We start from the raw sequence: 27,878 nt of genomic DNA on the forward strand, positions 1-27,878 counted from the left end.
TCTTCAAACATTTCATTTATTAAATAATTTTCAGCTATCTGATCTTCTGTGTTTAATTTATTTTGCAATATTCCTGGTGATTTGCCTAAAATTATCATTCTTACTCTATATATTACTTCAAGTGGACTAGGATGATCATTTAAACCACCTCTAGTTCGAATCTGTGAAAATAGATTTTCTAAAGGATCCTGATTTACTTTACATGTTAAGATATAATGGTATTTAGGAAATTTTGAACTAAGGTCGAAAAATAAATCTTTAATAGATATAAGCATTCCTTTTTGAAATGTTTGAAGTGATTTTTTTAGATACACATCTCGTACTTTCAATTATTCTGTAAGTATTATCAAGTACAGTGGAACCTCGGTATACGACCTTAATCCCGTTCCTAGTGTTTGGACTTATACCGAATAGGACGTATACCAAACCAACCTTTTCCATAAGAAGCAATGTAAAAATGATTAATCCGTTCTCATGTAAAAAAATAGCTGGCTTTAAACACCTCTCTTTCCTCGCTAGTTTCTGCTTGATTTTTCATGAGATCATCATGTATCCTTTTAACTTTCTCGCAAATAATTTCTTCCGATACGCTGTCGCCGGCACACTGTTTTTCAGTTATCCAAAGCAAAAGAAATTTCTCGACATGATCTAATGTCTTCGATCTCTGTTTAGAAATTGATTTAACCCCTTTCGCAACGTTAGCAAATTTAATAATGTCTTTATTTTTGACGATTGTCGATATCGTCGTTGTCAGAATACGGAATGCAACAGTTAAATCTCGAACACGCGTGCCACTTTCATATTTCTCAATAATCACTTTTTTCAGTTCCGTTGTGGTTCTAGTCATTTTTTTATTTTTCTGTTGCCCTTTTGCAATTCATGATTAATAAATAATAAAATGTTACTTACAAATTAAAACATGAGAAATTTAACAAAGTTATAAACCGTAGCACCGCGAACGTCTAGTCTAGTGTAGTACACCGATAGTACTACTTGTTCATAGATGGCGCATATAATTGAATTAAGTCGTATACCGAGCAAAATTNAATGCAACAGTTAAATCTCGAACACGCGTGCCACTTTCATATTTCTCAATAATCTCTTTTTTCAGTTCCGTTGTGGTTCTAGTCATTTTTTTATTTTTCTGTTGCCCTTTTGCAATTCATGATTAATAAATAATAAAATGTTACTTACAAATTAAAACATGAGAAATTTAACAAAGTTATAAACCGTAGCACCGCGAACGTCTAGTCTAGTGTAGTACACCGATAGTACTACTTGTTCATAGATGGCGCATATAATTGAATTAAGTCGTATACCGAACAAAAGTCGTATACCGAGCAAAATTTGTTTTGTCTAAACAGGACGTATTCCGAATTGGACGTATTCTAAAGCAGACGTATACCGAGGTTCCACTGTATATTATTTTGTTCTGTTATGTTAATGCTATAAGCACATTTAGAGGGATAATCAATTTTGTAATGAAAATTGGGTGTTGAACTATTCATAACATCAAACCATGCATTAATTGATGATATAAACTCAGAAGCTGCTAAGGCATTTTCAGTTTTAATTTATCTTTTAATAGCAATAGCTGTAGAATTAGAAAATAATTCACAAGCTAACCTAACATTTCGTCGTTGAAATTTCTGACGTGTAATATGCTCTTCTTTTAATTTATGACAAACTTTTACTTCATTGGAATCTATTTGAAGTAACTGTTGTAACGAGTCTTTGTTTATTAATGTATGATCTGAAGTTAGAAAACCTGTGTCTAAAAACCAATTTCTAATGAGTTTTAACAAATGAGGTGCATCTGGAAGATAGTATATATTATTTCCATTAGATGGATGTATAAATTTAGTATTAAATATATTTATCCCTAATTCCTTCCATAATCCTATATTTTGTCCACCGCAGTCACTAACAACAGCAACAACAGTATATCCTGCATCAAAAAGTTTTGAAATAACAGTAAATAAAAGTTGTTTTTTCATTTTAACATCAAAATCCATGTAAACTGGTTGTTTCCATGATGCAAATAGTCCTCTTGCCATCATTACTAAAACTTGATTATTGGGTCCAATAACTTTATCCCTCACTTTATCATATTCATATATATGCTTTACCTGAAATATCAGTAAAATGTTAAAACAGAAAATTAAAATAATTATTGAATTATGTGGTTTTATCAATATGAGTACAGTATATACAGTATTTACCTTCATCTCATCAAACTGAAGAACTAAGTTTTTCTTCTTCTGAAAGTTCAAAGCCTTTTAGTTTTCATGATGTTTATAACATCATTTAATATGCCTTGACAAAGATTTATTTTTGAAGCTCATCATAGAAGTGTCGAAACTGCAGGTAACGGGATATTCATTTGATTTCTTAAGTATAAATATGATCTTATGCTTAAATATCTCAAAGTAAATGCCAAATTCATATCTTTTTTCTTCCATTTAATTTTCTTTTTTCTCTCTAGCAGATTATGTATTTGTGTTTCTGTAAAGGTACCTTTCAATATTGATATAACAAAATCTTTTTTTATTTTTTTCAATTTTTCATGTTCTTTTTGAATGATGAGTTTTACTTTTCCAAAATTTCAGATTTCTTTGGATTGCTCGCATTCTTATCTCAATATGATTAATCTTCATATTTAAAATAGAATTTTCATGTTTTAATTTAAAATTAAGATCTTCTAAAGTTTTACAATTGTTACATTTGTTAAGAGATTCTTTTCCTTTATCCTGTTTATTTACATCTAAAAGTTTTTTATCAGGTTTTTTCTATTTTTTTTAATACATGATTTTTTCTTTCATTTGACTGCTTAATATTTTTATTTTCTATGTTTCCTAAATTTACTGTTGGTAGTGAAGTTTTCTTTAGTTTAGGTCTTGCCAATAAACCTAATAATTCAGCTTTTAAATTTCTCTCAAAATCATTTTCTGTGAAATGATCAGAGCAAACATGACAAGAATCAGGNACGATGCCAATGAGGACCATCTCCGAGTAGAGGCAGAAGAATTGCAAAGCCCAAAACAAAGATTACCGGAAAAGTGAATCTATAATATAAATAAAATTTACGCCAAGAACTAGTGATTTTACTAATTAAATATTTTACCTGAAAATTTTCTTGACTAAAGGCATGATATAGTGCTTCACAGAGTTGTTTCCACGCTTTTGTCTCAAATACATAACCATAAAACCACTAGACGAGAAATGTGTTTGTTATTCGTTATTAATTTTACTCAGAATAGTGAAAATTTCTTAATGTTAGAAGTTTTATTATGATGCAAATATAACATATTATGGAAATTTGCACTTATTTCTAAGTATTTAATTCATTGTATTTAAGTATTTAATTCATGTAATCTTACCTGTAGAAGAAAAACGATTCGATCATCGTGAAGCCTTGAAGAAGGATCTCCCATAAAAAAAAGTCCATCGCCTTTACGATATTGGAATATTTTTCTTTAAAATATAATTTTTGTTATTCAGTAAATATAGATAAATACCAGGAATTATTTTTGTAAAATAGTAAGACTCCGCTTAACGCTGCTTCGATTAACATTGATTCCAAATAACGCAGTCTGCTCGAAGCATAAAATAAGCTCAAAATTTACGGTGATTCAAATTATCGAGTCATTTCATTGATTCGTATATAATACGATTATTCCCGAACACGAAGCAAGCGGCAAAACGCGTAAATTCCTCGTAGCGCTGTACTTTGCTTAAATCTATGTTGTTGTTAAATCTATGTTATTTTGATAATATAATCAATTTTGATTTCAAACTGTTCTAGGAACACTTTTGTTAGTTCCGAACAATTTTTATCGATATAATTATCAACATAATTATGTTTAATAATAGTAATAATTATAGATATATTTACCTTCGAAGATTATGAGTCTAAAAACGCTCGACAAATTAAAAAAATAGTTAAATTCCAAAATTTCCTTCCCTCGCTTACAGTAGCGAAGCAGTCGCTAGGCCACGGCTCGACTATGGATGACGTATATCCGGAATCTGGCAGGAAGTGGCTAAATCGGCTGTATGAGGCAACCTTATAAATCTAAGAATTTGGTTGTAGCCTTTTGCTGTTCTTTTGCCAGCCTAAGTTCAGTTAAAATCTCTTCAGTTTTTCCCCTTTAATGGATACAATTTTTTGTAGGTCTTCCTTAGTAGGAAGAAGGGCTAGTTTTTTCCGAATGACCTCTGTCAGGATATGTTCACAAAGGGTAGCTTCAGTTATACTGATTACTTTTGCTATTTGCCCAGTAAAGTACTTAGTGTGTTCCCTACCCTTGAGACAGCATTTTAGGTTGCTGTGATGTGCGATAGAATTCTTAATGGTGTTTTTTTTTTAATTGAATTTGAATGGCATTCGCTTAGACGTTGGTTACCTGAAGAAGAACTTACAAGTTTGAAAATGTTTGTAACACTTTGTTTTACCGAGAAGCACACCGGAAACAGGTTCCCTGGTATGTTGGTTTTTTATTTTCTTTAATCCGGTGTAGTACATTGCCGAGTAGAATCGATTAATTTTATGGAAGAAAACCTTTCAAACAGCCGTAGTCCATAAACTGCACACGTGCCAGGCTGTGATTGGCTCATGTATTTAAGGTTTTTTACAACGCGAAATTCTTATAAAGTGGAACGTATCTACTGCGTTATAGGGAGGTTGACTGTATTTTTTATTTGCATGTTTTACATATTTTGTTGGAAGGTTAAACTAAAAATAAACATTTTTCACCAGTTCAGCACCACGTTTAATATGTTAAAAACGTTTTTTATTGATTTAAGCAATCTTTTTCAGTTACTTTATCATTGTAACGAACAAAGTATTCGAATTTATGAAATACAAAATTCAAATCGTGGATGCACATGCTAACAGTAACGCACATATTCATCCTTAATAAAATTACAATAAACATTAAAATGAAAAGTTAAAACAAGCTAATTAAAAATAAATGAAAAGTATACATTAAGTAAATATTAAAGTAAGTAATTAATAATGTCATCTATTAAGATGTGTATGTTAAGCCATATTATCATAAAAGGACTTCCAGGCTTATGACAAACCATCGGCATCTCTGTGATTAATGCATTGTGTGGTCATCTGTGGTTTGTGAATCTCTATTTTTTCCAGGTGCTCACTGCTTGTGTTGATCTTGTAGCTCTAATAATTGCCACTTGATCCCAGAATACTATGATATGCTGCTATTTGGCACATGCAGCGAGGACCGTACTATCAATGCTTTTATTCATTAAGTATCTGTGCTCATCAATTTTTTTCTTCAAGTTCCGCATAGTTGCTCCTGTGTACACTAGGTTGGAGTTAAACATATGGTCTTTTAAAGGTATAGAGTATACCCTGTCAGGCTATTACGCTTCAACTTTGGCAACAAGTTGAGAAATGATAAGAGAAGATATAAGTATTTCTGATGGCCTCAATAAGGCAATTATAAATACAAGACGGCAGTAATATTCTTTATTGCACAATGTTATAAAATTAGAAGATGAGCTTTATAAAAAAGACCAAGCTCTGTTAAGGGAGGTCAATGACAAAGTCCTTACGTTATCTTGTTTGTTGGAAATGAATTTAAAATGTAAATACAGTAGACCCCCCTATAACGCTTAGATACATTCCACGTTAATCGAATTTTACGTTGTAGGAATCATTAAATACATGAGCCAATCGCAGCCCGACACGTGTGAAGTTTACAGACTAAGGCTGTTTGAAAGGTTTTCTTCTATAAAATTAACCGACTAATTCTACTCAACATTTCCAAAACACATATAATTTTTTGGGAATAATCTGTATAAACTATGCTATAAACAAAAAATTGTAGGATTACTTACCGAATGTGCACCGTTCGACTACGACGTTGCTCAAGCTTGTTTTCGTTGCGGAACAGCGCACGAAATGGCGGCCGCGATATCTGATAACGAATTTTTCGCAGAAAAATAACTTGACCTTTGGAGACATCATTAATATAAATAATTTTTATGGCCATTGAATAAGAAATGTTTCTTTCACAAGAAATGTATAAAATTAGTGCTGTATTAGACTTATGGTACCTAATTTACATAGTGTACAGACGATAATAAACTCAACTTACTAGCCTAAATTCTCCGTAGTGTGGCGCTAGACGGCAAAAATTATATATATAATTATAATAAGATCTTTTAGGTATCCAGTAAGATATACTAGTATTATATATAATACTGTACAGACGATAGCAAACTCAATTTAGCTGCCTAAAGTCTCCGTAGCATGGCGCAGGGCCGGAGGAAAGTAGTTCGGCTGCTCATCCACTATTGGTTCAGATTCTATCAATCTTGTCACCGACTTGTGTCGCGACAAGATTGATAGAATCTGGACCAATTTTAGGAGTTCCTTTATACGAATATTGCTACAATTTTTTTGCTAAGTTATAGGAATTTCCATTATAGGAATCCACGTTATAGGGGGGTCGACTGTATATTAATAAGCTTAAATGGTTGTTCAGATGCCAGAGTGTTAGGCCACACAAAAGAAAAACCATAGTGATAACTGCTTGGGACAATATTTTTCCACCACAATGCTTAATTGAATCTTTGGAATATGGCCCATTTTTTGCTTTTACTCCAACAGTTCTTCCGGAAAACATTATACCTAATGTCAAGCTGCTCATAAAGGGTATGAATAACACTATGCAGGATTACATCAGATGGCAAGCAAGATTCAGTGCAGAGGGAGAAACAAGTTTACCCGAATGCAAGGCGATTCCACAAATGCATAAAAGAAACAAAGGATTGGCTACAAAGGAATGATATTGTAGTCATAAAGGCAGGTAAATCTAAGGGTATAGTGCTTCTCAAACGAGATTCTTATAACCAGAAATTGCAAGAACACATCAACAACACAGAATGTCTTATTGCACCTGATAATTATTTAGAAACATTATAACAAAGAATCAGGAAATTCATCTTAACTCCAGTAGTACATTTTTTAATGGGATTTTTTATCAAAATTAATTAATCGTTCTAAAGTTGTAGTGCATGGATTTTTCTTTGGTAAAGTTATTTAAAGCTGCTATCTGATGTCCAATAGTTTTTTAATTTTTTTAATTAATATATTTTATTATATATGCGTTTAATTAAGTCGGGGAGTTGGAAATAACAATTAAAATTTGAATTTTTTAAAAATATTTAAAAATATATGGCGAGATAGAACTCACCCTACTTTAAACCCTTGAAGAGAGTTCTGAGAATGTCCTGGGAAATCCGACTCCAGCTGTGTTCAAGGTCATCCAGCTGTGTAAACAATGACTCATTGGTGTCAAATTTCACAGAAAGGCCAGACAAAAGAAAATAAAGTTTGAAGCTTTTTCTTCAAAATTAACGCAATTCTTTCGTTTTTTTCAGTTTTAAGTATTTTTTATGTTTAATTAAATTAATATCAAAAATTGCTGGGAACTTAAGGGGTTAAAAAACAATTAAGCCTTAATCAAGCCTTATCAAAGGCTAATTAAAATTGCAATAAAATTTTTTTGCACGGGTAAAAATTTTTGAAAAAATTTGGAGACTTAAAAAACATTCTAAAAATTAAAAAAATAACAAAAATTTTTTTGGGGGGCCGAAAGGACTGAGTTTTATGTAAGGCTATGTAGCCTGCCCAAGTTAACTTGGGCGAAGAACTAAACGCGTTAAATATGGAGAAAGCTGTCATTCAGGCTCCAAGAATGCCAAGAATCTTTACCTTTGGAAAAACACACAAACCAGGCTCAGAATTACGCCCAGTGGTAGAAAAATGCAATGCACCTACTTTTGGAATAGAAAAGCAGCTAGTTAAATTTATACAGGAAAAAATTCAAGAGTACCCCTTTTCAATAAATAACTCAATACAATTGGTGCAAAAATTACACTAAGGACAAGGAATGGATGACTCTCTTGGATTACAAAGTCTTATACCCTTCTATTAAATTACAACCTTGCTTTTGTGCTTTGAGGGACTTTTTATTTGCTAACATCAAAAATACAATGAAATACCATAAGCACATTTTGGAGTTAACTGATTTGATTTGCTACATGTCATTCTATGACTTTGAACGTAAAACATACCTGCAAGGACGGGGCATACTAATTGGTAGCCCTATGATGGCTGTACTCTATGAATTAGTACTGCATAAGCTCAAAAGCAATATCCTACCCATTTTCCAGAAAGATATACTAGTTATTATTTATTTAGCATATGGCTACATATCTAATTGACAAAAAGAACAGAAAGCAGAAAAAGAAAGAACACAAATCATAAATGTAAGTCTAAGTTAGAAATATAGTTTAAAGCACTTTCAGTCACAATCAGGAAGTCACTCAGTTGTCCTGGAAAATATCTTACTGGACAGTCTTCCAAGATCTTACTGGAAGATTGTCCAGTAAGATCTTTTAGGTATCCAGTAAGATATACTAGTATGCACGAGATATGTGGCTGATATCTTCATTTTGTGGAAAAACAATCATAACATACCATTTTATAAGCATAGTTAACAATAACCTGTATGGATTAACATTGGAACTAGACCAAGAAAGTGAGAGTAATGTTAACTTCCTAGATTTTACAATAACATGCGGAGAAGATGAGATCAGAACAAATATATATCATAAGTTGGTTTACCAACCCATTATCATCCCTAGGAATTCCTCAGATCCAGAACACATCAAAATGGTAGCTTTTCGATCATGGATAAAAAGAGCTTACACACACTGCACTAGCATATATGATACTTATAAAGAATTGGATTATATATGGAGCATAGCAGTGCAACAAGGATACCGAACAAGAGTAATCAATACACTTATTACAAATTTTCAGAAACGAAGCCGACAACGAGGAGCTGAACAAAAGGAAAGATATGTGCTTAATTACATTCCGTTTCTAAACAAAATGGTTAAGAAAGTTGCCAGAAATAGGAATCTACAAATAATTTATAGGTGTAATGTACTGTATACAGGCTATTAAGAAATGATAAGAAAAGATATAAGCGTAATAGCCTGACACGGGTATACTGTATACCTATAAAGACCATAAGTTTAACTCTGACCTAGTGCACTGTACAAAGGAGCAACTATGTGGAACTTGAAGAAAAGGATTGATGAGCACAGATACTTGATGAATAAAAGCATTGATAGTACGGTCCTCGCTGCATGTGCCAAATAGCAGCATATCATAGTATTCTGGGATCAAGCGGCAATTATTAGAGCTACAAGATCCACACAAGCAGTGAGACACCTGGAAAAAATGGAGATTCACAAAGCACAATGACCACACAGTGCATCAATCACAGAGATGCCGATGGTTTGTCCTCAGCCTGGAAGTCTTTTAATGATAACATAGCTTAACATACATATCTTCATAGATAGCATTATTAATTAGTTACTTTAATATTTACTTGGTGTATACTTTTCATTTATTCTTAATTAGTTTGTTTTAACTTTTCATTTTTATGTTCATTGTAATTTTATTGAGAACAGATATGCGCATTACCATCAACATGTGCATCCACGGTTTGAATTTTGTATTTCATAAATTTGAATACTTTGTTTGTTAAAATGATAGAATAACTGAAGAAGATCGCTTAAATCAATCAAAAACGTTTTTAACATATTAAACTTGGTGCTGGACTGGTGAAATGTGTTGCTTATTTTTACATTATTTAATTAGTTCCAGTAAGCATTTATTTATGAAAGGTTAATCAAAATAATAATACAACTGATAGAATTAAATGATTTTTTTATGTTTTTATCTTAGAACATATTCTACTGAAAAACATATTGTTAACTATTACATGGCTAATGGTTATTTTGCTGCTATTTTAAAAAATTGTAGATTTATAAATTTCCATTGTCATCTGTCTGGCTGTCTGTCCTTCCTTAATCCCAAGAACTGAGTTAGATAGATAAAGTTGAAACCAGGTATGGAAAGCTTAGTGATAGGATGCCCAGATTAACTACATATGAACATTTGATTTGTATTGAAGTCATGTTATTTCAATTCAAAAATTTTTCCTCTGAACAGCATTAGATAGATAACTGGCACATCTCTATTGCCAACAGGAAAAGTATGACGTTCAGGGGCGAGACAGTACTAAAAAATTAAGAACATTGTGATAAAAAATTGCAGGCTGGTGTGGCTATATGCCATATTACTGTGAAATTCGAGGTTTATATAATGTAATGAAAGCATTTAACCCTTTAAAATTTTAATAAATTTAAATAAAAATTCCTTTAAAACTAAAGGAATTTGGACCTCCAAAAACGAAATATAAAATGCGTGAGAAATTTCTAACTCTTTCTATTTAACTATAAACATTCTCACGATCAATCCGTGAATAGTTTACAATTATCGACAAAATTTGTCATATTGTTGTCATTCTAACACCAACTTTAACCCCACACCTGCGAAAACAAATGGTCACCTGACGAATTTTCCCACCACAAAACGTATAAAAGCCCGACACCTTCCCCTCATTGGGGGAATCGCCAAATGTCGAAGTCAGGCATCGCCTTCTCCATCGCAGCCCTACACTCCCATCGCAGACCTACACTTTCATTGCCGACCTATACTTGTGTCATCGATCAGAATCCATTTGGACGACATTACGGGAAAATATCCCACTAGTATATGCAAAGAGGTATGAACACTTATTATTGTAAACTCTCTCTCTCTCATCCGCGAAGTCTAAGGAGTTTTGTAAGATTTTATTTAGTTAGTTAGGTTAATAAACTCTTGTTTTGTTTTTAAATGGTGTCGTTACTCGACTTTGCCAACGTCTTATCGTCGACCCCTCCGGTTCTCCTCCACTCGCGTAACGCGTAACTGAATGAAACGCCATCCCTGACAAGAAAGTAGGTCACCGGGAAGGAGAAGAAGTCCCAACCTCCCCGGCGGCTCACATTACTATATATATGTATAGAGTAATTTAAGTATAGTCTTATTTTTTTCATTTGTTCTTTGTTTCTTCCTCCTTCTGGAACTTTCTTATCTAATACGTTCTATTGTGTCAGTCGGCCATATCGACATATGTATTTTAATTGTATATAGTTATAATTCCAATCTTCTTTCCCTATTTTTTCTATTTCCTTTGTCTGTTCCTTCTAGAACCTTCCAAATGACAGTTATAGCCTTTGGGTGGAATTAGCTGTTCTGACAATTGGAAAGAACAATAGTGTGTAGGATTAGCCATTCTGAGAATTGGAAAGAGCTATAGTTGTAGGAGGGATGGTGGAAAAATAGCAAGAGAGAGGAAGGCAGTATTGAATGAGACACGGAGAGAGCTAGACGTGTCAAAGGGAGCTCCAAACGTGACTTCGTGGCGAAGAACAAAGGAATTCTTCGAGGAGGTGAGTAACGGACTGAGGAGGAACCACGGTCAGATCATAAGGCCTACAGATGCCTCGAGATAGATCGGGAAGAGCCCAAGGAAGTGGAATCTCCACGATTAGAGATCCAGCAACTGGCGTGTTGAAGACCTTCCGGAAAGCAAGGAGAGTCAAGAACATAGTGGAAGCTGAGAGCCATTGTTGTTAAGAGAAAATCCTACCCAAAGCGCAGAGACATCAGAACATAAAGGGAAAGGCCCGGGTGAAGTTCTTTCTTTCTTTCTTTTACCTTCCCTCTGTCCTGTCTTCCTTGTCATTTCCTTAGTATTAAGTTAGCCTTAAGTTAGGATTAAGTTAGATTTAGTTACGCGAATATAAAATATTAATTGTTACGCGTTAGGAGGACGTCATACCGTGAATTATTGTCAAACTGAAAGATTTTCTGTTGATACCCCTCGCATTGTAAATATTTCATACATCAGTTGGGATTCCTGATTAAACTGAACCTGTTCATATTGAAATAAAAGAAAGTGTTTATTATTGTAACTGTCACAATGTTCCTTTCTGTGCATTTCATTTGTGGATCGTACTATTTCAACCACAAGAACACCACATTATAACACTTTTTCCCTTGAGTGGAATAACCAACTTCTAGAACCTTCCACCCACCCCAACTTCTGCAGATGTGGGGAATGAAACAATAGAGAGCAAGAGGCCCTCGGGACAAGTTCCCGATAGTTGGGACACTTTTTGGCCAAGATAGCTAAGAGTAAAGACGTGCAATCGGTGAGCTCCGAGTTGTTAAGCAGCATTGAGAAGAAAGAAATATGATCGTTGGTACATCAGAACAATGGTGGGCCAAGAGAGGAGAAACAGAGAGCACTTGTGGGAACCAAAATAAGGAAAAATTTTTAGTATCGAAACAAAAAGTGGGTTATCTCAAAATCTCAACGTTGCATCCTTTTGTCACCATTGAGAAACACATGTGTGGAGCAACGGGTACCCCCTTTTCTAAAAACTCATTCTTTCCTAAGATCTTATTCTCTAATCTTTTTCTATCTTATGTGAGATTCAAATAGTCCCTGGGTCTAATTAACAATTCAAATATAAAGTTAAAATTATGAAGTAAAATATTCTTTCATTTTAGGTGTGAAATTATCGTTTTTCTAACGTGGGAAAGAGTCACTTCCTTTAACGGAAGTAGACACATCCTTTTGTTTTTCATTTATCTATCACAAATCTCACCACCCTTGGGAATTGTCGACCCCTCAATAATTCCCCTTCCCTCCGGTCATGTGAGAAAATACAAATATGCTGATTGGTCGCAAATCATGAGATATAGTCAAAGATCTACATGATTTGGGGAGTACGTCGAAGGATCTCAGAGAAGACCGACATGGTCCATATTTGATCCATAAGGCCAATGCCCTTAGTCATATCCAATCGAGTATAAAAATGAGTTAAGTTAGGAGAAAAGAAGAATTTATAATATTGTGCCAAATAAAGACCTCTCCATGAAACGAAGTATGATCATAGAATACATATGAAGATAAAGACAAAGCACATTTTGAGGTAGTATGATTATCAATGAATTTGTGAGCTCTCTCTCTCAAAGCGTATATTTTAATTGAACCCATATTCTCTCTCAATTGCTCATTTTAATTATTGGATTATATCCATTTTTTGTATACTTTTGTTTATCCTAGTTTATTAAATTCTTTTATTCCTATGTTAAAGAAATGTCTCTTATTCAATATCTGAATCAAATCCGTATTATCTCTATATGTGTATTAATCCGCGTAATGGTAAATTGAGTAACTGGTGTCAGGATCTTGACGTAAAAATGAAGAATTGTGAAATCCTTTAGTTCCACTCTAGAAATATCCAACTGTAAGTCTTTTTGCCCTCGATTTTCCTTGGATTAGGAAAAGCCATTCTTGTAGATGACCTGAGAACTAGTTTCACCAACTAGCCACCGAATAAGTGGTACCAACAATCCTAGAGGAAAGGTACCCCCGGCTAATCTCACACTTAATATTAAGTATGTTTAGAATATAGGATAAGTTAGTTGTTAATTAAGCGTGATTGAAGATTGTATAATTACGTGACACAAATATTGTATACATGAGTCTGTGTGGTGATTGAATGGGCTTATTTTCGGTGCAACCGTCACCATAGTTTGTCTCTGCACTCACAAGAGGAAGACGCAATAGAGTTGGGACCTGTATATTTATGTATCTTTTGTCCGCTTGAAAATAAAGTTATGTTTTTTATATTACATCATCGTTATTCAAGTCGCACAGAACACAACACTGCATTGCGATGATATCACAATAAATAATTACTCATTATCTGATACAGTGGTGGCCAAAACTTTTTTATCAATACTTTGAAATTGAAATTTTTTGTTTTGATTCAAACAATATTATGTTTTAGATATAAGTATATATAATAATTGGCTGGAAAGATAATTGATGAAATAAATTTGAATAAAGACAACTTTTTTTAAAAAAAATTCATGCAATAACTTTAGAAAACTATTATCAAGAACAATTTAAATTGTATAAGCTATACCTCTGTAGAAAAAACTTTCTGATACCTCTATATCTTTATGTAAGTATGCTGATTATAGGGGGAATTTTACTCCCTTGTTCAGGATGGTCTAGGGTCCTTGTGTATGTGGGTGTTGATGGTGGAGGCATAGAAAACAAGTGTTAACATAAAACCATTTATTTGGATGAAAGTTATGGTTACATCAGAAATATTAAGTCCAAGTGACAAATTGAAGTCTTGATGTTTCAGTTGGTCTTGATTCATTCAATTTGATGTTCGGTTGGACAGCCTTGGAGCAGCAGCAATTTGGTCAGGAGTCCAAAGCAGTTGAGTTTAGGCACAGGATGTAACCACAGGAGGAAGAGACGACTTCAGAATGTTTATATGGAAGAAGATGAAGTCAAAGATGAGGACAAGAACAAACATGCATCTGTCCTTTCACACTGACGGTTTTACATGTACCTTTTCCCTTTTTCTTCTTTTCATTCATTGGGTTTCCCTTTTCTCACTCTCTTATTGGTTTCTTAACTGTCTCCAGGTGGAATTCAAGACCAATTCAGGTTGTGAGAAAGGTCTGCCCAGGATGGTTTATCCGACACCATCCTTTCGACTCTGATCGCAATTTACCGATTACTAAGATACCTGCGCTGATATCGTCTTTAGGCATGATGCAATTTGAATCCACAATTTCCGTTGACCACTTCTATATTTCCACTGCTGGGTATGATGTTCAAATGGCATAAGTCACCTAGAGGTGACTTATGCCATTTGAATCCTTGCTTTTGATTAATAATTGTTAGTCTGGAAGCTTCTAGGGCACAAGCTTGTGTTGGGATAGCCTAAAGTGGAATATTACTGTGATTCCATTCAGCAATATAAATATGAATATTTTCAAGGCAAACTGGTTTTAATGCAATAGATAAGGAAAGGCACCTTTTGATTTCCAGCAGTAGGTCAAAAATGTTTTAATGGTATTAAACTACTGTTGGAAGTCAACAGGTGTGTTTCCTTATCTAATTCGTCTATGTGAAATAGACATTCTCAGGTCTTAACAATATCGAACAAACAGTTAGTAAAATAGAAAGTTTTTTTAAAAGTTTGGTTTGATTACATAATTCGAATACATTGCATTAAAATTTATATAATGTTTGGGATATAATTTCAAAATATGTAAAATATTTAAACAATATTTGAATAAATAATAAATTAATTTTGTGTAAATTATTATGATGCAAATATCTTCTGTAATTTAAATTATCCTTAGTGCAAGTTTATGTTGGTGGAATCTAGTTCAAAAATGGCACACCAAGCTGTGGATAGTGTGTCCATTTCCTTGAAGTTAATAGCAACTCCCTGTTTAACTGCCCAATAGATGTCAAGCGATTTGAGGTATATAACTTCGAATTGCTTGAGATGACCACCATAATAATTTACACAAAACTAATTGATTATGTATTCGGATATCTTTTAAATATTTTACATATTTTGAAATTATATCCCAAACATTACATAAATTTTGACACAATGTAATCAAATTATGTAATCAATCCAAACTTTTAAAAAAACTTTCTATTTTACTAACCGTTTGTTTGATATGGTTAAGATCTGAAGATGTCTATTTCACATAGATGAAAATTTCGTAAGAATTTTGCCTTTTTTGTGACATGAACTGGTGATTGTTTGGTGAGTGGTATAATCTACAAACATAATTACAAATACTTTAAGTTAAATTTTATGTTAATAGGTATTTCAACAGTGAAATTATACCAATATTTAGTAATTGTTATTGTTAATATGTATTAATTTAAATTCTTACAGTTGTCAAAAACTTTTTAAATCACTTAAAGATGATTATAAATCTCGTGCATCATACATTGCCTATCTGGTGCGCTGCCGACAAGGTTTACTTTCCACTCTGGCTCATTTAGAAAGTTTAATGGATCGTGTAGAAAGGTATGTTGTGTGTTTTGAAAAAATTATATTATAATTAAATATTTTTTTGTTTTAAAAATTGTATTGGAATTAAAAGTTTTCTATTGAATATAAATATCGAAATTATGAAAACTTTCAATCCTAGCAGTGTTAGTAAGCAAAAAGAGAAAATACTTTGCAGGCCAGATCAAATTATTCTGCATGTAATACATTACAAAAGGTCATATCAAACGAGGATTTTTTTCTCTTCTCAACTTAAGGGTTAGTGGGCAGCATGAAGTCTGTCATTTACTTCTATGATATTTAGTGCTAGTTTTGTAATCTTGTTGTAAGGTGTTCTGCCCTTCATTATATCCCAGTATTTCATTCTTTGTCATTCTCTTACCACTTTTCTTTTCATAATTTCCTCAAAAAATATGTTCATTTATTTTGAATGTTTTAATAATGTTCTATCATGCTGTTCCTTTAGTGTCCTCTTCATTTATTTTTAGAGATAAGGATAATTGAGGTTTCTGCTGCTCTAAAATATGCTCATTGGACAGTTTTTAAGTCCATAAGATAGCTTCAGCATTTTCTTCCATTACTACATTTTGAAGCTCTGTAATTTTGTCTACTTTTTTCCACAATGTCCACATTTCTGAGCCGTACAAGGTTACTTGCCAAATGTAATTTTTGATGAGTTTTCTCTTTATATTCACAGACAGATTGTTCAATGTTAGTGTTCCTTTCATTCTGTAGAATGTTTTCTTTCCCTTAGAAATTTTCAATGTCACATCTTTTCCACACTTTTAATCAGATGTTATGAGGCTCCCAGGTAATGGAAGTTCTCCATACTGTCTAATTCCTTTTCTTTAATGTTATTCTAGCATGTCTTTCATGTCCTCTTGATCAAATTATTACTTTTGTCTTTGTAAGATTTATTTTCAGGTTGCAGTTATTTAGTACATCATTAAGGTCTCTCAATGCCTTTTGTGGCTCTCGTTCACAGTTTGTAATCAGAGCTATGTCATCTTGTATTGAAGATTGTATTATTTATCTTTATATCTTTACAGTTAGTTTCCTTGTATTTTTTCATAGCTTTTTATACATAAGTGTTGAATAAAATAGTCTACTGCTTTTATTAAAGGCTTTTATTGATATAGAAATATCAATAAAAGCAATGAATACTGGCATATCTGCTATAATTGATTTTTTTATGATCATGCATACTCTCAAAATGGCTTATCTTATGCTTTTGTTCTTCATGAAACCAAGTTTGTTTTCATCTGATCTGTAGAATATTATCCTTGAGAGTTTTCAATAAGTGTTGCAATAGATTTTGTGTTCTGTGATCTTCACACTTTACTGTCCCTTTTCTTAGATCCCTTTTCTATTAGTATATAGTGTGCTTCATACTTGTTCAAAGTCCAAAGTAATTTTTCCCGTAAGAATAATGAAAAGTGAATTAATTCATTCTCAAATCCTAAACAATACCCATTTCAATATAAACTTAAAACAGAAAATACACATAATTAAGGTAAAAATAACACAATAAATGCTGTAATAATAAATTAAAACACAAAGCACTAAATAAAATATGTAAACACTATATATAAGAAAATGAAAATTGCATTTATTAGTTGCACACTGTCAACTTTGACAACTTATACAGGCAGCTATATCTATCACCAGTGTACCACTTCACGCTTCAAAATAAGTTCCTTTTTAGTTTCAATTATCAATATTGCAACCTTTCTTTTAGTTTTTATTGCTTCTACACATTTCTTGGATGTCATCTTTAGCAAGTAAAGGTTACATTGGGCTGAATGGAAAATTTGTGTTAAGTTTTAACATCTGTCATTATTTAACATAGTTGTGTGATTTAATTGTAACAGTTGTGAAATTTAACACATTATTGCTAACGAGAAATTGTATTCTTTGTTTAGAAGCTTATTTTAAATCTTTTACTTTATATTTTGTTTGAATAAAATTGAGTCAAAATGTCTTCAGATAAAAAGCATATCTGGCATGCTACTCTATGAATTTCAGAATGGATAAAATGTAGTACAAACATGTGAGAAAGGTTCATAATGTATATGGGTAAAATGCTCCCAAGCTTCAAATTTGCAAATGTGGTTTAGAAAGTTCCATTTGGGAAATTTTGAACTAATGGATAAACAGTGTAGGGTACATTCAAAAGATGTCATCAAAGAAAAATTGCAGGAATATATTGTTAAAAGTCAATAAAAAAATAAACATAATATATACAACCAAACGTACCAAAAACAAAATGAAAAAAGCACTGAAAACATACTAGCATAGTGCAAGAGCAAGATGACTTCTTTATGTAATCTTTAACTGTCTACTCGGACATAGCTTATTAGTAGGACGTTACACTGGTGTTTAATAATTGATACAAAACTGCCAGTTAGATCAGAAAAATAAAACTTTTATTAAAATTCACCTGTAGTAGTAATTTTTTCTGTACACACATACATATACGTGTTTTGGGTAGACATACCCCTCATCAGCAGTATTACCAAAAACAGCTTAAAATAATTAAATAAACAAATAAGACAATTTGTATAAAAATTCCCAACAATAAAATCATTTTTTCAAAAACTTACAGTAAGGACGTATCCTAATTGCTTGTACACAACATTTATATTTCCAAATTCTACAATTTCCAATTTACATAAATTCGTTTTTCTGTATTAAATCAATTTACATTAAATTAATAAATTTTTAGAAAGATTACAATTTGATTTTACATAGAAAAATGAATTTTTGTAAATTGAAAATTGTAGAATTTGGAAATATAAATGTTGTGTACAAGCAATTAGGATACGTCCTTACTGTAAGTTTTTGAAAAAATGATTTTATTGTTGGGAATTTTTATACAAATTGTCTTATTTGTTTATTTAATTATTTTAAGCTGTTTTTGGTAATACTGCTGATGAGGGGTATGTCTACCCAAAACACGTATATGTATGTGTGTACAGAAAAAATTACTACTACAGGTGAATTTTAATAAAAGTTTTATTTTTCTGATCTAACTGGCAGTTTTGTATCAATTATTAAACACCAGTGTAACGTCCTACTAATAAGATATGTCCGAGTAGAAGGTTAAAGATTAAATTAGAAATAAGAACAGTAAGGTATTGTTAATAACTTCTTTATGGTTTGAGTGCATTTGTTTTTTTCAGTTCATGCACAGTTTGAACTCTGAAGCATTAGAAGTAAAAGGTATCACTATATTCTGTTTGAAATTCTTTTGGATGATTCTACTGATATACATTTGATTAACTAATTTATATAGAATGGATCTTCCATTATCCTGCAGAGCTTGAATGATTTCTGCAGATATTCTATCTATTCCTGCTGCTTTTCTTGGCTTTAGTTTTAGTTCTTTTAGTCATGTTTTAAATTCTTCCTTCGGTATCCATGGGCTAATCTCACCTCCATCCACCATAGTCTAATCTTCAAGCACATGCTTATTGAAATCATTGATGAAGTTCTATGTATTCTTTCCATCTATATGCTATTTTATCATCCTCAATCAGAATTTTTCCATTTTTGTCCTCAATTGTATGTGTGCTTATCCTTTGTTCAGTAAAATGTGTTTTTATATTACATGCATTCTTGATTCTTTACACTGTAAGCTAGAACTTCTATATATTATTAAAAAACACCTTTCTCACTTTTTCTAGCAAATTTTAATTAAACAACTTAACATTTTCAGATATCTTAAATAGCCCTACTCAGGTTTAACATATGTTCTAATTCATGTTCAAAATTAAGATTTGAAACTTCCAGCTTTACTTGCATTCAGAAAAATACAAGCAAAGCTTGAAGTTTCAAATCATATGCATTCTTGATGTTTCTTATTATGATATTCTCATTAATTTCACTGCAGATCATGTCTGTCCATTCTTACTTTGCTTTTTTTATATATTTATTAATCATATATACATACATGTCTCTGGAGCTGCCAAAAATATTTCAGAATGAGAGAACAATGTACAAACTGTGGATAACAAAGGAAATTCTAGAGATGATTTAAAGTACTAATAGTTTTAAATATAGAGAACAACCAAACACAATACAAAATTATGATTGATAAAGAAACCAGTAAAGCAAAGAAAGAATGTATGGAAAAGATCTGTAGTGAAATTAATGAGAATATGGAAAGAGGGAACATTGATAATATATACAGGGATATCCAATTTACTCTGATGTTAGTGCTATCTAACTTTTTGTAGTTTAGCAAAAGTGATTTCCTGAAAGAAATTTGTGCACTTCTATTGTGCTTAATTTTTGTTAATTTTCAATGTCAGATCCAAATGATTTTTTTTTTTAGATTCTTTTTCTATAGCCTTAGCTGACTTGTCACAAGAAATAAATTGTAACATGTGTCTGTGTTGGCACTAAGGTGCCAACACAGACACATGTTACAATTTATTTCAAATCATTTATTCATATTATCAAATTTATTTCAAATCATAATTTACACACTACAGTAACATAAAAATTAGCATACCAAGAAGCGGTTGTCAGAATTGAACAAAATTGTACAATGGTGATATAAGTAAGTGATTACAAAATAAAAGCAAAAGGATCATTTATTTCAAGAAAACTATAAATGAAAGAAAGTTCTAGTACCCTGTTGGTCCACCTCTAGTGTAAGTAGATGATATGATTCAGACTGGCACAGAGGAATAAAGATGTGCTATGGACTGCTTGCAGCATCTCAGTCCAAAGTTACTGCAAGCAGTCCTCTAATAAAATAAAATAACTTACTGGAATATAAATACTTAAAATAATCAAATACCTTAGTATTTCCAGCAACGAAGTATTTAATAAAATAAAAACGTTTTTGACTATATTTAATAGTCTTCTTCAGTTAAGCCACTTTAAAACAAAAACAAACGCAAAATAAAACACAAGCAATACAACGGTTTAAAAATTGAAAATTAATTACAACAAAATAAAAATAAAATGTAAAAACAAAATTAAATTACAATAAAATATTAAAAAAATTAATCATTGTGGTAAAAATATTTCCATGCGAAAGATAGACTTTCTGTGTCTCTATGGTTGACGCATCCTTCGTTAATATGGGCCTTGTAAATTTCAAGTTTTTCAATATGTTTAAGTACTTGTTTGTCATTGGCTGTCCTAATTATGGATGCTTTGTCCCTAATGTACATTAATATCTTGATGTTTAGCGAAGGCTGCAAGGACAGTGCTGTCCACGTTTTTAGTAATAGAATACTTATGTTCTTTAAGCCTCTGTTTTAAAAGTCTCATAGTGGCACCAATGTAAACGAGATCAGAATTAAAATGGCAGTCACTTAAAGGAATAGAATAAACTTCTGTATGTATGTAATTTAAAGGAATAGAATAAACTATTGTACATATTTAATTTAATTCTCTCTTTGTGTCAAACATACTCGTACAATGGGTATAGGCCCGCTTTATCCATGATCGAAAGGCTGCATTCTTAAAATTCTGATGATCAAAGGAATTCTTTGGTATAATAATAGGTAGATAGCTAGGCTTTCAATAAATATCTGTCCAAATTTTACCATATTTACAAATTATGGACAGATCCAGAAAATTTACGTTAATGTCACTTTTTTGTTCCATTTATAAAGTCACACCATATGGGTTGTTATTAATTTTGTTAAGGAAATATTGATCGCTATCACTATTCCTCCAAATGATGAAAACGTCATCAATGTATCTTGCATATACAAGTACAGTCGACCCCCCCTATAACATTGTTGATTTTTCCATTTTATATGAATTCCATGTTGTACAGGTCACTTAGATTTTACAAATACATGTGCCGGGCTGTGAACAGCGCACGTATTTGTAAAATCTAAGTGACTCGTACAACATGGAATTCATATAAAATGGAAAAATCAACAGTGTTATGGGGGGTTGACTGTATGTCATTTATAAAGACGGGCAGTACATTACTTTCTAATCGTCGTAATACTAGTTCACATAATAACGAGGTTATCGGGCTCCCCATAGGAACCCCTCTTTCTTGTAAATATGTGTTCCCTTCAAATACAAGAAACGAAGTATAACAAATTAGGTGTGCAAGCTCTAAAATGTGTTGGAGATACTTCGTTGCATTATTAATGTTAGAAAAAAGAAAGTCTCTCAGCGCAAAAGCAAGGCAGTAATTTTATAGATGGAAATAAGGATTTAAAATTCATCATGGTCATACATTCATTATCTTTGAGGTTAATGTTACGATATCCCTGTTGTACAATAGCTGTATAACAGGGGTATCATATAAGTGAAGTTAATGCTCTTATTGCTAAATATTGTAATCAAACAAATAAGCAACTTACAACTAAGAACCAAGGATGAAGAGTAGTTCTCAACTATATACCTTTCCTGCAATCAATGATTAAAAAATTATCTCTCAAGAATAATTTAAGAATTATTTATCGTCGTAATCCTACGATCTATAGAATTCTATGAAATGATAAGAAGATAGGAAACCGTAACAATAGTGCAGGAGTGTATTCTATTCCTTCAAATGACTGCCGTTTTAATTTAGATCTCATTTACATTGGTGACACTATGAGACTTTTAAAACAGAGGCTTAAAGAATATAAGTATTCTATTACTAAAAATGTGGATAGCACTGTCCTTGCAACCTTTGCTAAACATCAAGATATTAATGTACATTAGGGACAAAGCATCCATAATTAGGACAGCCAATGACAAACAAGTACTTAAACATATTGAAAAACTTGAAATTTACAAGGCCCATATTAACAAAGGATGCGTCAACCATAGAGACACAGAAAGTCTATCTTTCGCATGGAAATATTTTTACCACGACGATTAATTTTTTTAATATTTTATTGTAATTTAATTTTGTTTTTACATTTTATTTTTATTTTGTTGTAATTAATTTTCAATTTTTAAACCGTTGTATTGCTTGTGTTTTATTTTGCGTTTGTTTTTGTTTTAAAGTGGCTTAACTGAAGAAGACTATTAAATATAGTCAAAAACGTTTTTATTTTATTAAATACTTCGTTGCTGGAAATACTAAGGTGTTTGATTATTTTACACAGTTCTCTAGTTTGGCCGAACTCCTACACTGTCCAACTTTGGCATCCCAGATGATCCCAGACATGTTTGATCAGTGACAGATTGGGATCAAGCAGGCCAGGGAAGTGTGACAATGTGGCAGAGGCAGTTGTATGACACCCTTGCTATTTGTGGTCAGAACTAAAAGATTTGTAATTTGTTATGTACTTTTACTATTTGTGATAATATTTTTTTCTGATCATTTGTCAGTTTCAGCTGCCTTTGATTTTTCTGATGTGATTACTGGTTTGGTTATCTCCTTTAATAATAATAAGTATTCAGTTATACGTTGGAAAGACAATTTTGCATTGATCTATTAAGCCATGCTTGCAGACAAATTGTTGGTCTTGAAAGACTTGTTGGAAGGAGGTAATATTAATGAATGCTACAATTTATTTATTAATAAATAGAATAATTCATTCTGATGAGAAAGCAGGTCTAGTGTTGATAATTGCAGCAGAAGAAAAGAAAACCTCCGAGATAACTGCAGAGAAAAAGATCAAATAGAACTATTGAGACATATTTGAGTCTGAAAAGATTGTTTCAGAATTTGTGTGTTGCTAAGGATAAGAGAGATTTTGAGAGATTGAATTATATTTTAGAAAAATCTCTATCATTGACTTTTCTGAAATTTGATTAAATGTTTTTTCAGCAAACATGTAATTTCAGAGAGGATTGATATAGCGATCTGGTTTGAATACTATTTAAAGTTTTATATAAGAAGACTTATGATTTTTTCTTATTGTATACAGAATCAGTAAGCTTTGCTGATTTATTTTTAGACCAACCTATAGATACTGATGAGATAATAAATACACTGAGTACTTTAAGAAACTCGGTCTCCAAGCTATGATAATATAATTAATCAGTTATTGAAAGATTCTCTCTTTGAATTGTATGAGTGCCTTTCTAACAAGGAAAACCAGGGAGGTTGTTGTTAAGTTTGATATACAATTAAACAAAATTGTAACACGTGTCAGGTGCGTTGCTGTAATAGTATCCCTAAGAATGTGGGGTTAGATTTTCCTGCCTATAGAGGGAGAAATTGTGTGCTTTTCTTTGGTATGTTGGGTCAGTGCTGACCAGAGTGTGTAGCTGTGTGGTAAAGAACCAGTGTTGTGTTTAATTAATTGTCAGGTGCCAGCATGTCACTCAATTGTGGAGAAATTAAAGTTCAAGTATTTTTTGTTGTGTTTTTAAAGAATTTGTGTACTGTTTTAGACCATGTAAACGGGAACATTTTACATCAGTTGTCATCACTGATTTCGATGAAATTTTTTGGATGTATAGTATTTACTTGTACTTAAACTCTGCCAAAGTCACAGAACTTACTATTCAGGCATTATTGAGAAAATTGCGATAAAAGTTTTTTAGAACTATTAATACCTGCACAGAAGCATCATTTGCATGTTCACAGTGTGGTCTGATTAGTTAAAGTGTTGCATGAAGAGTGTTACTATATGGGTTCAAATTCCATATATGAGAATCTTTTTACATTTATAATTTAATCATATTGCTATTAAATTTGTTATGTACAGTTTTAGTCATTGAAAATTTATTTTTTTAATTGTAAAAGCTTTGCTGTCCTTAATTTTAATGTTATTGTTAATTGTCTACTTGGACTTTACTTATTAATAGGACTTAATACTGGTGTTTAAAGATTGGCACAGCAATGAGAGTTAGTTCAGGAAAGAACAAAATTTCTTCATTATATCACCTGTATATTACTACAGGTGATATAATAAAGAAATTTTGTTCTTTCCTGAACTAACTTTCATTGCTGTGCCAATCTTTAAACACCAGTATTAAGTCTTATTAATAAGTAAAGTCCAAGTAGACAATTAACAATAACATTTATTTTTTTATTTTGATCACTCCATATAACATTATGATCACCTTTTGTTTAATGTTATGTTGGTTCTTATATTATACATATCAATACATTTATATTACATTTCATATGTATGGTCCTACAGTACAAAAACAAGTTGATTTTCTTGTCTCCAAATTTGAAAACATCATTGTCAAATGCTCTAGGTCAGGAAAGTTAACAAATCTTTATAAAGACTTAAATTGAAATATTACAGCTACAATAGAGCAACGATTATTCGAATATTGATCAAGCAAAACATCAATTAACCGAAAGCTTTCTAATCAGCAAACTTAAATTTCTGCTAGTGCTGTGGCGCTGCAATCTTTGACTGTCTTGGGCTACTCCAATATTATTTTGTTGGTGTGTGTGTTTTAGCTGGCAGCACTGGCGCAACCATGGAGTCTACTTAACGACATGCCAGGAGTTGAACAAATTTCAACATGGGCTAGGTTAATATTTTTTTCATACATAATTTGGTTATCCAAAAAATCTATTTTCCAAACAACCCAGTCCCAAATTGATTCGGAAAATCGATGCTCTACTGTATATGTAAAAAATGAAAAGTTTTTATTAATAAGAGATTTGTGGTGTGGTCATAAAAATTTCCAAATATACAACAAAATTTTTGTAGACAACAAAGATATTTCGTCTTGCCAATTAAAATTAAAAATGTACTTCAGCCTTGCAACATTTATTTTTATGGACAGGTCAAAAATGTTATCAAAAAATTACAAACTGAAGCTATCTCCTTAAAACCAATAGATAAATAGCCAATTGTGAAAATGCTATTAAAAAAATATACTCTTTCTTTAATTTGCAATCAGTTGAGTTCACCAGTTCTTTGTGACATGTTAAGATATGCATGGTTTGTGTCTCAAATAACACACAAAAGAAATTTTTTCAAAAAATTAATGAAGTTTGTTTTTCATCCTCTGTTATTAAAGCAAAATGTAAAGATTGTGTGAATGAAATAGCAATGAATTTTTGTGCATCATGCACTGAACTATTATGATTTAACTGTTTTTATGATGAATACCGTTCAAAATGATGTCATATTCTTGTGAAACAGTAATTGAAAATATTTATTGCGTGTATATTTTTTGTGGTGAAAATGTTAAATTGTCAAAAAAGAATTTTTGAATTCCCTGATATTTTATAATGAATAATAAAGTTTAAGTTCAATAATTATAAATGTAAAAAAACAAAATTCTAGTACACAGGATTTGAAACCATCCAGTAATACTGTTCACGTAATGCCTTTACTAATCAGGCCATGCTATAAACTCAAAACTTGGTGCTTCTGTGCATGTTTTAATAGATCTATAAAAATTTTATTGTGGTTTTCTCAAGAATGCCTGAATAATTGATCCTGGGGCTGTATTTTGGTCACTTATCTCTCGTCTCTTCTTTCAATGACAAATGACATCAAAACAAGAGACGAATTTTGTCTTTCGAAAACAGTGGAGATTCTGGTCACTTTTAACAATCTCATCTTCATTGACGATGTCACGATACTATTAGGTTGATTATACATGTTTGGGTTATCTGTGCATGCAACACAGTATAGAATTTTAACCATAAAATTGTAAAATTTTGGAAAATGCAGAGTACGTAATCACAGATCACATGGCAAGAGCACGTGTTCAAATAAAGCATGTAATTTTGATGAACTTGTTTTTTGTTTTATAATGTTTTTGCAGAATGTAATGTCAATTTATCTCTTAACAAATAAAAATTTTAATAACTGAAGTTAGAAAAGTGTGTGTACTTAGATAGTTAAGGAAAAATTACATGGTAATATTTCAAAAAATATCTAAGTAAGATTAACATCATACTCAATAGTTCAGTAATTAATGTAGGATAATTAAAGAAAAAAAATGGAATTAGTGGCATTTCCGAGTAGGCACTGGAAAAAATCAGAAGCATTTTCTCTCTCGAAATATTCTTTCCCGAGATAGAGAACGTTTTGTAATGCGATTATATAGCACGAGTAGCATCCAGTTGTCCATATTGGATATAATGAAATTGAGGTGAAAGACAATAGGCCGGTTAAAAGACAACTATCCTCTCATCTCCAATAAATGAGAAGCGAAGAGAGAAAAAGTTGTCCAGAATTGCATTTAGAGAGATGCGATGATCTCTCGAGACATAAACAAATGATTAGCCAATCAGTGACCGTTTTGTGAGAGATGATGACCAGAATACAGCCCCATTGTTTTGGCTTAGTTTAAGTACAAGTAAATACTACACATCCATAAAATTTTGTTGAAATTGGTGATGACAACCTCTCAGGTTCCCCTTGTAAGTTGTATAATTTTATATTATGTAACAAAGTTATCTCACATGAATGGAAAACAATTGTGTTGAAATCAAGTTATAAAAAATGCAGTATTTTGGATCCTTTCAACTATCATCCAATAACTTTATTAAATACAATTAGAAAGTTGCTTTCAGTGATTTTGATGAAACAATTTAATTTGTGGATGCAGAAAAGGAAATTGATTTCTTTNTATATATATATTAGATTGTATTATAGAATTAGTTTTTACTTATCAGTCAGAAATGGCAGAAGTTATATTTAACTTCAATTGATTTGATAGATCATGGTTTACTTTGGAGGAAACTTTCATATTTTAGAATATCTCTTTGTTTTATTTCTATTCTAATTTTTTATTCTCTCATAACATGGAGGGTTCATACAGACCTAGAAAATCAGGGAAAGTGGGGCTGTCCATAAATTATGTTTGCATTTTTTTCAAAATGTTTGCTCCCCCTCCCCTTCTTATCCCAGTTTGTCCAAGTTTTCATGACCCCTCTCTTCTTCAGACATCCAACAAAACTCAACCCTTCTCAAAACTTTCATGGCTTGATTAAGCTTTGTGTTCTTAACTTCCCTTCCTTTCTTTCAAAACTGTACATCTGGGCTTTTCACCCTTATTGGTTGGTCTGATGTGTTTTTTAAAACAAGAGGTGTAGAACCTGATTGGTCAGAAGAACAAAGGGAAAAGAGAATATAGGAACGGAGAGGACGAGACAGACATCTATTTGAGATCTA

The 27,878-nt window shown here is 31.9% G+C and overlaps 1 protein-coding gene and 1 long non-coding RNA gene across 2 annotated transcripts in view; one reads left to right on the forward strand and one right to left on the reverse strand.

Annotated features, from left to right (window-relative positions):
* Positions 1–2,990: 2,990 nt before the first annotated feature.
* On the reverse strand, positions 2,991–3,475 carry LOC111620339. Its single transcript, XR_002755900.1, has 3 exons — positions 3,381–3,475; positions 3,125–3,211; positions 2,991–3,065 (listed from the first exon to the last, which is right to left on the reverse strand). It is a non-coding gene; the product is annotated as an uncharacterized LOC111620339 (long non-coding RNA).
* Positions 3,476–15,714: 12,239 nt separating this feature from the next.
* LOC111620350 (GTPase-activating protein and VPS9 domain-containing protein 1-like) overlaps positions 15,715–27,878 on the forward strand; it is a 39,826-nt gene continuing 27,662 nt past the window's right edge. Inside the window, exon 1 of the mRNA XM_023362267.1 lies at positions 15,715–15,873. Within this exon, the coding sequence (XP_023218035.1) occupies positions 15,857–15,873 (17 nt within the window). The 5' untranslated portion in view covers positions 15,715–15,856. The remainder of the gene's footprint in view (positions 15,874–27,878) is intronic.

This window comes from Centruroides sculpturatus, unplaced genomic scaffold (assembly GCF_000671375.1).
Source record: "Centruroides sculpturatus isolate CEXI.00-Female unplaced genomic scaffold, Cexi_2.0 scaffold32, whole genome shotgun sequence".
In the NCBI taxonomy this organism is placed as follows: domain Eukaryota; kingdom Metazoa; phylum Arthropoda; class Arachnida; order Scorpiones; family Buthidae; genus Centruroides; species Centruroides sculpturatus.